The 15,053-nt window shown below is 31.4% G+C and overlaps 1 protein-coding gene across 1 annotated transcript in view; it reads right to left on the reverse strand.

Moving 5' to 3' along the window:
- The window catches only part of LOC147073147 (lachesin-like), a 232,917-nt gene that overhangs the window by 30,514 nt on the left and 187,350 nt on the right, over positions 1-15,053 (reverse strand). Inside the window, exon 2 of the mRNA XM_085945295.1 lies at positions 12,120-12,217. Coding sequence (XP_085801421.1) covers positions 12,120-12,217 — 98 coding nt within the window. The remainder of the gene's footprint in view (positions 1-12,119; positions 12,218-15,053) is intronic.

Here is a 15,053-nt window from a genome sequence, read left to right on the forward strand (position 1 = left end):
GGTTTTTACCGAGTACAATCGTGAGTTCCAGACATTCCTCATCGAGTTGAATGTTGCTCCAGCCATTCCCATTCGGATAGCGAGCTCTTTCTGCAAAATGTCATCTCCCGTGATGTGTACCCCCAGGTACTTGAAGCTGTCGACGCTCTCGATGTTTTGTCCATCGCTAATCAGAGAGAAATCTGGATCAGGACAGGTGTTTGTTATTAGACACCTCAAAATAATAGTGCATTTTCTAAGAGTTTACAAACCGAGAGAGGAGTCTGTCAGGAATGTATTTTATCTGCCAGTTATTCAATATTATATGAACAGCATATGATGCGGAGAGTCCTAGATCATTGTCAAAGCTCCAATTTGAGATTTTTTTTGATAATTTACAATTGCAACTGTTAAATAATAAATACATATCGCTTTAACGGCCCACAAGCTCAGCGTACGTCAAAATGGAGCTTTTATGCTATTTTCAAAGCATAATCCTGGACATTCCTTAAACGTTGTAGATAATCTATTTATATAATTTTGAAGCCTTATTATCTTTTATATTTATTTTAAACATAAAATAGTATTCTTTAAACCTCTCGCTCTAATGTTTTAGAATATAGTCATATTTCAGTACGTCCATGTGAAGTGGTGTTAAGATTTTTTATGTTTATTCATTTTTAAAAGCATTTATAAAACCATTAGTAAAATTATTTATGTCGACATTATTATAGTGAAATATTTACAACAAAAAAATATATTCGTAATCTCTGTGATCCCAAATTCGACAAGAATTAGGCATTTTATTATTCAAAAAATGGGCAAGATATACACATTTAAAGATAATTTTAAAGATACTGATTATAAACTATGTCTTTGGCCATTCAAATATGATAAACATTCTACGATTAATGTTTCCTTCATAATAATTATTGACCTAAGAATAAGGTAGTATTTTTTTGAAATACGCCATTTCTATTGGCATTTCCCAGTGGCTAAGCTACAACATACGGCCGTAGCCATAAATTGACAAACGATAAATGAAGTAGAGAGTAAGATCATGTTAACGCGCGTATTTGAACATGTACCTAACCGATTTATTTTTTAAACGGTAATTTTACCGGTAAAATAGCATAAAAGCTCCATTTTGACGTACGCTGAGCATGTTCCCCCCTTAAAATCGAAACCAAAAGTTACTAAACTACCCCAAAAACAAAATTTTAATATACATTATTCTACTTTTTTACCAGTCAGTATTGCTTGAACCGGGATCTCTCTCATTACAAATTCAACGAGATATTTTAATCATGTTAGTGTCGTAAAAATATCTACTGGTATAAAAAAGCAACTTACAAGATAATAAAAAAAATAGTCAAGCACACCCGATTTAACTTTTGATGAATTAACTGAATTCATCAGGGAAGTTATGAAACAGTTCCCTGTGGATAATCATTTACGTTTTTAAGGGCCGTTAAAAGCCTTAATCATGTTTTAGGGGAGAAATTTATAATTCTTTTGGATTAGTAAACCCTTACACACAATTTAATGATGTTATTATTTGAATATTTTTTTTTTGATAAACTTAGGGCAACAAATATACTATTACATTTAAAAAAATACTGTTTATCGATAAATAATCCACGCAGCGCTCAATATGGAAAATTTTACGAATCGGAACGCTTGATAATTTTACGAAAATAAACGGTCGAATTATTTTTCCCACGAGACGGAGCGAAAATTTTGGGAATTTTGTGAACCGGAACGGCGCTTCGGTGCGCTCCGGTCCATTTCGAGCCCTGAATCCACGGTAGCTTAGTGGCGGAAAAACATCTAGGTTTGAAACCATGAAATGTGGGTTTTAATCATAAGAAAAATAATGTGTTATTTTAATGTAGAAAATATTTTGTTCTGTTTCATTACAATAATATAATGTTAATAAACCTCTTCAACAGGCGGCCCAGATAAATACATTCAGGATTAAAACATAATTTTGAAAAGTCTCAGAAACTTAGGTACATATAAGAAAAAAAAATTTGACTCGGTGGTACTTGAAGTCACGCTTTTCACTTTCTGGGTGAGTGCCTCTAAGCTATCGATCCATCTATGATTTTTTTTAAATTATTAATAACCATGTCCTTGGAGGACTCCAAGGACAAGTTCAAATCCAGGATTTCAAAAAATCACAAATATATTGTGTTCTCACCGAGTATCAAACCCAGAGCTCCCGGATGGAAGGCCAACCACGAGAGCCGCCGATCCATCTATGAGTAATGCGAATTATTCAAAATGAAAGTAATAAAATCATTTACGGAATCAAACATGGATTTTTTTAAATTAAAATTCGATTATTATTTTTCTATAGGGGGGCTCAAATTCCGTCGGGCCACTGCATCACAAAATGTGTTACATGTAAATTGTACGTAAAACATTTCACCGCGACACAGTTCGCCGTGAGCTTTCTTATCGAAAAGAGATGACCGTATACTATGGTCTCCATAGTTCAATATTAACATCAATTAATTCAATTTTAATATCTGATTTTGGCAAGATTCATGAATTCAAGAATGAAAACCTAACCTAACCTAACCCAATGTATCCTAACAAAATTTTAATAATCAGTATATTAGCTATTTTCAAAATTTGTTTGCTGCTGGCTTCCTGTAAAGTGTAAGCCGACAAGAACCGTGTTTTATTTAGACATGAATTTTATGTCAGTACTATACGACACAAATAGGTCTGACGGTCTTTAATATACGACCATATATTTCCGATACAACATTTCACGGTGAAGTGTGCTACGGCGAACTGCATACGTCAGTTTCCGGACACGCACAAAATGCGTCACTAACAATATCTTTCCCAAGTCAATGTTGACTAGCTGCGGAATCGCCCTGCAAGCGTCACTAAATAATCAATAATTATAAATTTCTCTAGTCAGTTTAATATTCTCTAGCCAACTAATATTGTATTATGGTGTGTGTTTTAATTAACTAAATTAATTTACGTTAAATCAATGTCAAAGAAACTCTACTACGCGAAATCATACTACATATACGTGGGTTTATCGCTCAGAAAATATATAATATTCACTTGGCTATAAAATAGCTAAAGGCCACTAGATTCAAAGTGAAATAATTAATTTTTGATGAAAATAGAGAGCACTTAGAGAAGCTTTCATTGAGCAATGGATCTACCACGACTGTTTCTGATCATCATGATAGAAATAAATCACCTTATTTATTTACATAGTTATGTATTGTAACCCTTTTTCCTATGAATGATACGGACAATAGATATTATACGTCATGATGTCTTTACGAGAATATGAGTGATAAATTATAATATCTTTTTACAGAAACTAATAATACAACGCAGATTGAACTAACGACGCCCACAATAACCGAACGGATAACGTGTCAGCCTACAATGACGTCATGACCGCGTTTTAATCCCGGGTCTGGCAAAAATGGCAATGCTATTTTTTTTTAAGCAAGAAGCTAATATCGATTTCTCTTAAAAACAAAAATCTGCTAATGTATTTTTTTAATTTTATAAAGATATCTTGAAAAGATAAGTTACAAATAATAACAAGATAAAAAGAACTTTTTATATAGCACGTTTGTAAATTTTCTGTTGAATCACATAAACTTGACAATTCTATGTATTATTAAATACTTTTTTTTGTACTTGATAGAAATAGGTACTTAATAAATATTATAGAATACTGAAATGTCATTTTGACATTTCATATTGATTTTCATAGTAACGCACGTATATATTAATAATTTAGTTGCTAGAACCACCCCATTAGCAACCAGTAATAGTTATTTACTTTTTACGGATTTCCTCCGAAATAACTTTTCATACAAAACAGAATTAACTGAAAATTAATTCAATTCTACTCAAAGATGGCTAAAAATATTAAAAGAATACATTGGCATCGTGTTCTGATATATTTTAAAAGTTTTAAATGTTTAGCTAGTCGGGAAGTAAGTTAAAAATCGATCGCAAGATTTGTACTGGACAAACAAGAATACGAGCTAATAAAAACGTTGTGAAATAGTGTTGTTTTTTTACTTGAAGCAATTCATTTCTTTTCAGAATTTGTTAGATAACTATACAATTTTGATAGGGAGACATGGAGATTTTTGAAACATTGAAGTGGGGCATGGCACAAATAAGTTTGGGAAGCACTGCTAGTGTAGAGGCATGATTATGGTGGTGACAGTATTTGAATATTATTCACATCAACTAAAAAAACACGGTTTTTATTCTCTTGAGTTAAAAGCGTTTAATATTAAAAAATACCGATAGTTAGAAAGGTAACAAATAATAATAAATGAAATTACATACAAACCGGAACTGAGCCATAAAAGCCAAAAGTATTTTCTTTTCTTTCCATACAGGTAACAAACAACAGTAAAAGACTTTTTAATGAACATGTATTTTAAAATACGTATACAGTAATGGTTTTTTAATAGATTTAAAATTGCACAGACGATAAATAAAACCACCTTGCATAATAGAAGAGTTTTAAGTTATATTTAATTTAATGTCGTTACGTAACCATAAAAATTGCCGCTATAAAATATTTTATTAATCGTGGTCTTTCAGTGAAAAGCTTTTCAATAGGTATGTCGTAGAATATCTTAACGTTCCTACTGTAAAATTAATATTATGCCCATATAAAGGACGTATACATATTTATATTTTTTTTTATGAAAATCGATATTATTTAAAATATATATTAAAATACTTAACGGCCCACGTGCGCCGCGTAGGTCAAATGTCAAAGGTTTGAACATGTACCGTTTAAAAAAAAAGTTTCCATGAGTTAACATGATCTTACTCCCTACTTCGTTAATCGTTTGTCAATTTATGGCTACAGCCGTATGTTGTAGCTTTACCACTGGGAAATGCCAATATAAATGGCGTATTTCAAAAAAATACTTCATTATTCTTAGGTCAATAATTATTATATAACAATCATTATTTGTAGGATGTTTATCATATTTGAATGGTCAAAAACATAGCTTATAATTCGTATCTTTATAATTATCTTCAAATGTGTTAACAGTATCCATTTTTTGAATAATAAAATACCTAATTCATGTCAAATTTGGGATCACAGAGATTATCAATATAATTTTTTATCGTAAATATTTTACTATATAATGTTAACATTAATTTTACTAATGGTTTTATAAATGCGTTTAAAAATTAATAAGTGTAAAAAATCTTAACACCACTGCACATGGATGTACTGAAATATGACTATATTCTAAAACATTAGATCGAGAGATTTAAAAAAATACTATTTTATGTAATAAAAATACTTTATGCACTCACCAAATATAAAGGATAATAAAGCTTCATAATTATATAAATAGATTATCTACAACGTTTAAGGAATGTCCAGGATCATGCTCTGAAAATACCATAAAAGCTCAATTATGACCTACGCGACGAACGTGGGCCCTTAAACTATGCATATTAGTCAAACATCTCTTAATTACATTATAGAAAACTTAATAAACTAAATTTTAATGATACATATGTTTATAAAATAATATGTAATAATAAGATGGGATCATTTTTTTTAATTGTAAGTTAATCTTTTACTTAAAATAAAAAAAAAATTCTATAAATGTTTTCAGATACGTATTATTTATTATTTAATTACTATACTTGACATTGTAAATTATCAAAAAAATGTCCCAAGTTACATGCTTTATTTTTTCCCTCTAGATGCCTCTTGTAGGTAAAGACTTTGCCTTAAACAAGTTTTCTTCTAAATTTACTAAAAAAAGGGCTATTCTAAATAGTTAACACGACACCACGGTCCCATTATTTTTATTGCTTCAAAATATTATGGCTATCACTCAGAGTAATTCAATAAAAAAGGCGGTCATCTACAATAATTTCTAACACAGTTATGACGTCTTAAATGATTCTAATAGGATGTATTGTGAATCAAGTAAGACGTGTTAACTGTGTTACTCAATGACATTATTATTTGACAGCTCGTGGTTAACGCGGTCAATTGTTCATAGCATTAACTTCCCGGAAGACGATGTATTACATTGATCACTTTTTTTTTTTTTTTGGAGTTGAGTGATAACATGTTAGAATTGGCGGCTCTCGTGGAGCAGTGCGTAAGGCGCTTGCCTTCCACCTGAGAGTTCTGGGTTCAATTCTCGGTGAGGACACAATATTTATGTGTTTTTCTCAAAGACTGTGTGTTTGTGATTCTTCAAAATTACTAACAACCACCTTGTACTGAAAAGCAAGGAAATAATTGTTAATGATTCAAAAAAAATATATGTTAAAATAACCCTGTGAAAATGAATTTTGCGCCTCGCCTTAAGGGGGGACATGCTCGTCGAAGGTCAAAATTGAGTTTTTATTGTATTTTCAAACCATGATCCTGGACACTCCTTAAACGTTGTAGATGATCTATTTATAGAATTTTGAAGCCTTATTATCGTTTATAGTTATTTTAAACATTTGATGACTGCATGAAGTATTTTTGTTATATAAAATAGGATTCTTTTAAACCTCTCGCTCTAATATTTTAGAATATAGTCATATTTCGGTACATAACTGTGCAGTGGTGTTAAGATTTTTTACATTTATTAATTTTTAAACGCATTTATTAAACTATTAGCATAATTTATTACGAGATAATTTTTGTAAAATATTCACGATAAAAAATTATATTGCTAATCTCTGTGATCCCAAATTTGACAAGAATTAGGCATTTTATTATTCAAAAAATCGGCAAGATTAACACATTTGAAGATGATTCTAAAGATATTTATTATAAGCTATGTTTTTGACCATTTAAGTGTGATAAACATCTTATGAATAATGATTGCTTTATAATAATTATTGACCTAAGAATAAGGTAGTGTTTTTTTGAAATACGCCATTTCTTTTGTCATTCCCCAGTGGTTAAGCTACAACATACGGCCGTAGCCATAAATTGACAAACTATAATTGAAGTAGGGAGTAAAATAATATTGACGCGCGTGTTTGAACATGTGCCGTTTAAAAAAAAATAACAAAAAATTAGGTTAAGTACATGTTCAAACACGCGCGTCAACATAATTTTACTTCCTACTTTAATTATAGTTTGTCATTTTATGGCTACGGCCGTATGTTGTAGCTTAACCACTGGGGAATGACAAAAGAAATGGCGTATTTCAAAAAAACACTACCTTATTCTTAGGTCAATAATTATTATAAAGCAATCATTATTCATAAGATTTTTATCACACTTGAATGGTCAAAGACATAGCTTATAATAAGTATCTTTAGAATTATCTTCAAATGTGTTAATCTTGCCGATTTTTTGAATAATAAAATGCCCAATTCTTGTCAAATTTGGGATCACAGAGATTATCAAAATAATTTTTTATCGTTAATATTTTACAAAAATTATCTCGTAATAAATTATACTAATGGTTTTATAAATGCGTTTAAAAATTAATAAATGTAAAAAATCTTAACACCACTGCACAGTTATGTACTGAAATATGACTATATTCTAAAACATTAGAGCGAGAGGTTTAAAATAATACTATTTTATGTAACAAAAATGCTTTATGCAGTCATTAAATGTTTAAAATAACTATAAAGGATAATAAGGCTTCAAAATTATATAAATAGATTATCTACAACGTTTAAGAAGTGTCCAGGATCATGGTTTGAAAATACAATAAAAACTCAATTTTGATCTTTGACGAGCATGTCCCCCCTTCAGATTAATGTTTTTTTCCAGTTGTCACAACGATTGAAAAAATATAACTGAGTAAATAAAATGCATTCGGTATTTTTATTGAAAACGTGCTAGAAAATGGGTATATTGTATTGTGTATTCTAAAAATAATAGAGATATTGCATTCCAATGTTTACCTGACAGTGCTTAAAAAATAAAAAAAAATAAAGCTGAACTCTGTTTTGACAATCGATAGTTGCTTCCATACTATTCTGAATAAACAATAACCGTTATTCGTTCAACAAAGACCCGTAGCTGAAAATATTATCCCTCTAGCTACTAGGGTTTTTTAGTCGTTATAATAATATTAACGGTAATTTTGGCAAAGTATATACAATACTGAAAGATCTACCGGTAACATGGACTATAAAAAAATTTGAACAATGGAGACAGAAACAGAAGAAAACAGATAAAAGGAACAGGAAACGCTTTACTACAATAAATAATAAAATCGTGCTTCAAATTTTCGAAAGTGAATCTTTGACGATTTGATCTTCGCAAATTTTTGTACATGGAAAAACTTCTTTCCACTTCTACAGATGTTATTATTGCGTATATAAATAAAATTATTTCTGAAGTAGAAAAAATATTTTAAACATCTGAGGTATCTGTTGGATTTTCCAAAAGAGCTATTATATTCTAGTAGATATTTGGGTTTCGACGAATAAAGAATATTTCGCACGATTGGTAAAGCAGCCCATTGAAATCTATAAAAACCCTAAAAATATTAATAGGGATGATGGATTACGGTTAAAAACGTCATGGCTTCCGGCACTATCAGCAAATACCAATAATCGAGCCGGTATCTCTGGTCGTAACGATTGACAGATTACTCTGAGCAACGTTTGCTCTTAGCTAATCGGATTCCTTTTGACATTCTTAGAGCAACGCTTACATTTATATACCCACACTACATTTTCGTCATAAAACATATCATCTCTTGATAATGGCCTCTGCAACAAGCCCGAAACGTCGAGTAAAGAAGGACACACGATGGAAACCAAAAAATCTACTATGATAAAAAAAACAACCGTGAAAGCCTCAAACATTATATAGCTATTATATTCTGTAGCGTTTGAAATCCAGTTTTTTTTATTTAAACAATATTTAATTTTGTACATTTATTTTTATTCCAATTGGTCCAGTAACATTTCTTATTTTAGCAACAGTATTGTTTAAAACATTAATTTGCTCCAATAGTAACTTTGTAGATGATTCTAACATTTCAATAATCGTGTTTGCCAGATGAACATAATTTGAAATGATGAATGCAAATTCATTCTTTTTGGAACAATTTCCCATTATTTATTTTGCTATTATAATAGAGTTGGAATCTTCCTCATCAAGTATCTCAATAATTTCTTGTAATTTTTCCAAATTCGCAGTATAGTCATTTACTATACTAAGCCCCCCACCTAGTTTATCGCGGGTTGAGGGTGTAGTGATTGAAATTGAAATTTTGTCTTTATGTGAAAATATGTGCTTAAACCTACGTACAAACAAAAGTAAATGACAGTTAAATGACTATATCTAGTGAATATATATATATAACCTATGAATATATCTATTATGTATATATATATATATATATCTATCTATGGTTGTATTATTTACTAATTTTCTAGTTTATATAATATGAATTATTAAGATTTTTTTATTTTTGTACATAATACTATCAGATAATGTTTATAAATTAAACTATGATATGTAATTTATTTGTTTGGTTTATATGAACCCTCTTCGGGTGAAGGCCTCCTCCAAAGTGTTAATCTCTGGCCTCTCTGGTTTCTTTCTCTATACCCGTTTGATTTCGTTTGATTGATTTTGATATTCGTCTTGTCTGGGTTTGCCTATTTTTGCATTTAGGTCGCCCATTATTATAAAAGTTTCATGTGCTTGGTTATTAGCTTTGTTTACATTAAAATTTGTGTAAAAAGTATCAATTTTTTCTTCTTACGCTATTTCTGTGGGTGCGTATACTTGTATGAGAGATAATTCGTTTCCTAGATACCTAGATATTTTTATAAATACATAAAAATATGTAATTATCCAAAAATATTTAAAAATAAGTGCTAACAAATAAGGCTTAAATGTTTCAAAATTGTCTGAAACAGATATTTTTGATATTTTGTTGTGGGGCCGCTCAAAAAATATATTTAAATACCTAATAATAAATAAAAGTCTACTGATGATGATGATATATTACCGTGGTAGTGAGAATTGTGTGTCCGGTTAGTTCGCAAGCCCTAGTTGATTATCATTGGTGCTATGCCGTAGTAGTGAAATTTTGCTACGGCGTAGCAGTGTATTCACGTGTTGGATCGCAAAAGTTTTCAACACTCAAGCTGTTCATAAAATCGGATGATGAAATATTATCGTAAAAAAACGGACAGCGCTGACGGCGGAAATATTGAAAAATACAGAGGGACGTTCTTATCAGGAATATAGCTTTCAAAGTATCTATTGAATTTGCTTATATTTAGTATAAAAAGCTTTGTTAAAAATTTGAATACATTTCTAGGAAAAGTTTGTTGACAAAACTTTTATGTTGTAACAGAGCTTTTGTATCAGTGATCTTTTATATATATAGTGAGTATTATGTTTAACTAAGCGCCTGACTGTCTACTAACTAACTGTCTTTAGCGTAAGGTGTTCAACGAATGTGTGCTTCCCGTGCTCACGTATGGCTGCGAGACGTGGACCCTCAACACGAGAGATGTCCAAAGGCTAATAGTCGCACAGCGAGGCATGGATGTATGTTGGGCATCACGAGAAAGGACCCTAAGAGAAACAAATGGGTTATGAAGCAGACAGGAGTACGCGATGTATTAGACGTTGCCAAACAGCTGAAGTGGAGATGAGCGGGGCACATTTCTCGCCAAAAGGACGGCCGTTGGACAAATGCCGTCATCCAATGGTACTCAAGGGGCACGAATCGGCCAGGGGGTCACCCTAAAAGCTACTGGATTAACAAACTGATAAAGTTCGACGAAAATACCTGGCAGCGAACGACACAGGCCCGAGAGAGTTGGAAGAAGCTTGGGAGTCCTTCATCCAGCAGTGGATTGACCCCGACTGATGATGATGATGATGTTTAAATTATGACATTAATAGATGTATGACAATACATTAATCGTTTGACAGAGAACAATAGATAATTCATCCGCGAAGGGTGGAGGTGGGCTGTTAAGATCTGCGATAAATAGTGAACATTAAAGTTTGATAGTCATACGTATTTATTTTTATTGAACTAAGACTACAATTTACAGTGATGGTATTGGTTAGTTTTTAAAAATCAATTAAATCCTGCCTAAACCAAACCATAATAGTTATGGCATAATTTGGGCGATATGACAAAATTGTGCATACTTTTTCATTCATACGTACAATTTGTGTCTGTAGTCAGAGTATGGACTTAATAGGTTGAGCAAGTGGCTTACATCCATTTCTTTTAAAAACAAAAATCTGTTAATACAAACCTCCATTCCATGGAAGCCCATAATATGATCCTATTAGGATCGGATACGGTCAAAATAAATAATATAGGAACATGATAAATAACAAGTTGAATATGTTGACCATATGATATAAAGAGAAAGTAAATAAGTGTTAAACAATATTTAAACAAAATACATGATAGTAAAATGAGAAAAAAAACATTGAAAAAACCGAGTGAGCTAAATAAACATGTTATAAAACAACGTCAACCTAAACTCACCTCACGCAAGTAGAATATATTATCAATATCTACTGTTTAGTTTTTCATGACAATGTTGTTAACTTCTTAATTAATGTCTAATTTGTAAAGTCCACTATACTTATGTAAATAAATAAATTTGATTTTTTTTGCTTATAAAGCAGTTTTTGGCTGATCTGTATTTTTTTAAGTTATCACATCGGAGGTTTTAACACCTCAATACATGGCCCCCACAAAGGGGGGGCTGACAAGGCTGTAGCCTGGGAACCCGGGCTCAGGAAGGGCCCGGTGTGGCGATTCGACCAGATAAGTGACAAAACACACATCACAAATTCTCTCTAATAGTAAAAAAAAGACTTTTTCTTCGATAATGTTATTATTTAAAATAATGTGGTTGTACGATACAATTTTTAATTGTGTATCAATGCTCGATAACTGTATAATTATTCAAATGGAAATATTAAACTATACAAAAAAACACTAAATATACACATAAATTTTACCGCGTACACCATTTGGAAAACGCTAATGTAGAGCATCACTGCCTTTATCTTTAGCGATAGGTAGAGGGGCCTGCCAAAAATTCTAGCCTGGGGGCCCGCTTCAGGATGTGGCGGCCATGCCTCAATAATGCTATATTACTATAAAAGGTTGTTTTCTTACCCTATAAGCACCCAAATCATCGACAATGCAGGTGAATGTTGCTTCTCTTCCAACAGATACTGTGACATTTCCAATCATATCTCCGAATTTCGGCAGCTCTGCAAAAAAACAAAATATTCTCATCAAAAATGTTGTCATATTCCTCTGATATACAGGTGTATTGTCACATATTATAACATCTCTACACTAAAGCGCATTTTCCTGACCCGGCCAAAAACATTTGACGAAAATCCGTGTGAATTGTTTGTAGAGGTTTTATAACCCCACAACTGTCATGTTATTGTTTATGGTCATTTATAGACCATAGACAATAGTGCAATGGAAATGACAGTCGTCATTAAGCTTTACCAAAATGTAATCTACACGCGCCGCTCGTCCGTGTCTCTTTTTAATATCTCAATTCTAAAGTATAATTTAAACCATTCCACTCAAACAAGAATTAATATAATGTATTTCATGTTACCAAACTTTATTTCCATAATATAAACCAAAAAAATACCAACTCGTGTTTCCATTCATCACTACCCGAACATATGTCACGATGCAACCATCAGAATCTATACCTTAACATCGGGGGTGAGATCACATCTTATAATATCCCTCCGATAACATTACTCATATTTAAATGCAGGTTAAGCTATTAATAAGTATAGGTATACCATAATATGAAATTAACGCAATTTGTTCGCAATTCGCAAAGCGTTTCAAGACGTTAAAATAACTACCTATCTTATTCTGTCGTAATTAGATAGGACGTACGTAGCTCAATTGATAAAGCATTTTGGCGCGATATCCAATAAATACAGGTTTGAGTCAAAGGTTCTTTCTAGTAAGTATATATTATGTGGATCTATTCTATACTTATCGACCGCTAAAGTGATAAAGTGGTAAATAGTATCAAACTTAGGGTAGGTGTATTTCAAAGTATTAGCACTTTACAATTAGTTGGTTTTTATTGTTACAATAAATGCTATATTTTAACAGCAGCAAGATAGGTGTTTTTAGTTTTTAGTTCCTTAGTTTGATAATATTTATCACTTTAGCGGTCAATAAGTATAGATAGACCCACTATGGTGTTTTATATTCATCTTGCAATATAACTGACAACTCGTCAATAAATTATAACAATACTGACATTTACATTTAAACAGTCTGCAAATTGACTTTTATTAGAATGCAGGTAAAAATGAAATTTTCAAAGTAATGCAGTTTTTACAGTAAGTGAAGGTTGCTATTCTCCACGGTGAGGATAATCGAAGTAAAAATATCCATCATATTTAATTCTTACATGTACACACCTATTAGGGGGAAAAATAAAAAAATCGATAACAGATGGTACCTACTCGAACCCGCCTCTGTCAGACTTCGATCAAGTGATAGGTATGTAACTGAACTGTTTATCAAATTTAATTTCGAGAATATTTTCGACCGGATTTTGCAGTTTCCAAATGACATTGACTGGAATCCGATAGATGCGGGTTCAAGTCTCATTTTTTTATAATAAGAATGTATTATTAGTTGAATAAAACAATAATAATTTTATTTGCAAGTGTTTAAATATTTCACTCCATCAGTAGTGATGGTTAACCAAATTGTTTTGAATTGTTTGCCACCATTCGTGGTGTAGGCTTTGATTATATTATATTTATATCAGACCAAACAACTCACAACACAAAAACCATATCAGTTATTAATCATTTATTAAACAATACAAAATAAACATTGATTTAATTTAAAAACCTTTTTTTGTGTATCTCATTGGATAAATCCGTATAAATATTATTATAAGTAAATATAACCTGAATAAATAGTGATTTTATAAAACTTATCTATAACCACAAGATTAGTATATTTTTAGTACGATACGTATTTATTTTACATATTAAACCTAGTTATACGTAAGAACTTTCTAAGAGTGCATTAATTTACTAAATACTTATAATTATAATTTAAATTATAATATAATCACTATAAACAATCTTTTTCAAAAAAATACGACACCCAAAATCCACCAAGGATTGAGTAAAGAATGACGATGTAAACCAAATAGGTATCGTATTAAATATTTTTGTTGGAAATTTTCCTGTAAAAAGGGCAGAGATCAAATAAATACTAAGTGGAGGAGTTTAATGGAAAATTACTGGCATACATCACTTACAGAAGATAAGATTAAAACTGGTTCAGAGTTCAGCAGTACTGATTCTGGAGAAAACTCTATGCTCAATCACGGAAGTTGTGGCGAAAAAAGAATAGAAACCATAAAATACTTGAGATTAACCCAATACTGATTGTTACGATGTTTTTAATCGAATTTTCGAGAAAATTACTAGCAAAAGTAAAAGAAATATATAAATTATAGCGTGGGATAATCCAAGACACTTGTATAGAAATGAGGTAAATGCTTTCACGCTGTGAGATTTATAGCGCGTTGCAACTAAAACTTGAAAAAGCTGCATCGTTCCTTCCGTTCCATATTTAAAACTTTTCTTCTATAGCTTCCGTGTCAAAAAAAGCTTGCGATCATGCGCAGATAGCTTGATCCCGAGCTTTGATATAGGCTTTCATACTCGCTACCTCCCGCAGCCTTCTGTCTCCTTAGTTAGATTTACGGTGGCGTGCCGAGCTTTGTGCAAGTTGGAGCTTTCGATAATCCAACACTGCCTTAAGTGTGGCGCGTGACAGTTTTGTTCTTTGAAGCGTCAAACTGGTAATAACCGTGAATGCCTTTTGTCATTGACATAATACACTCGTAGACGAAGTTTAGGATATGCCTCTTTAAAAGTTTTATGTTTATCTTTTATTTTAAATGAATTTTTAACAACATATTATTATATACACAAAAAAACGATAAAAATATAGAGCGGTGATGAAGGGTGCCTGTTGATGCAAGAATAGCCATATTTACGAGACTAGAATTAAAATAAATTCCCTCTT

Source organism: Rhyacophila brunnea, unplaced genomic scaffold (assembly GCF_057557595.1).
Source record: "Rhyacophila brunnea isolate RB1 unplaced genomic scaffold, BYU_Rbru_1.0 scaffold_18, whole genome shotgun sequence".
NCBI lineage: Eukaryota > Metazoa > Arthropoda > Insecta > Trichoptera > Rhyacophilidae > Rhyacophila > Rhyacophila brunnea.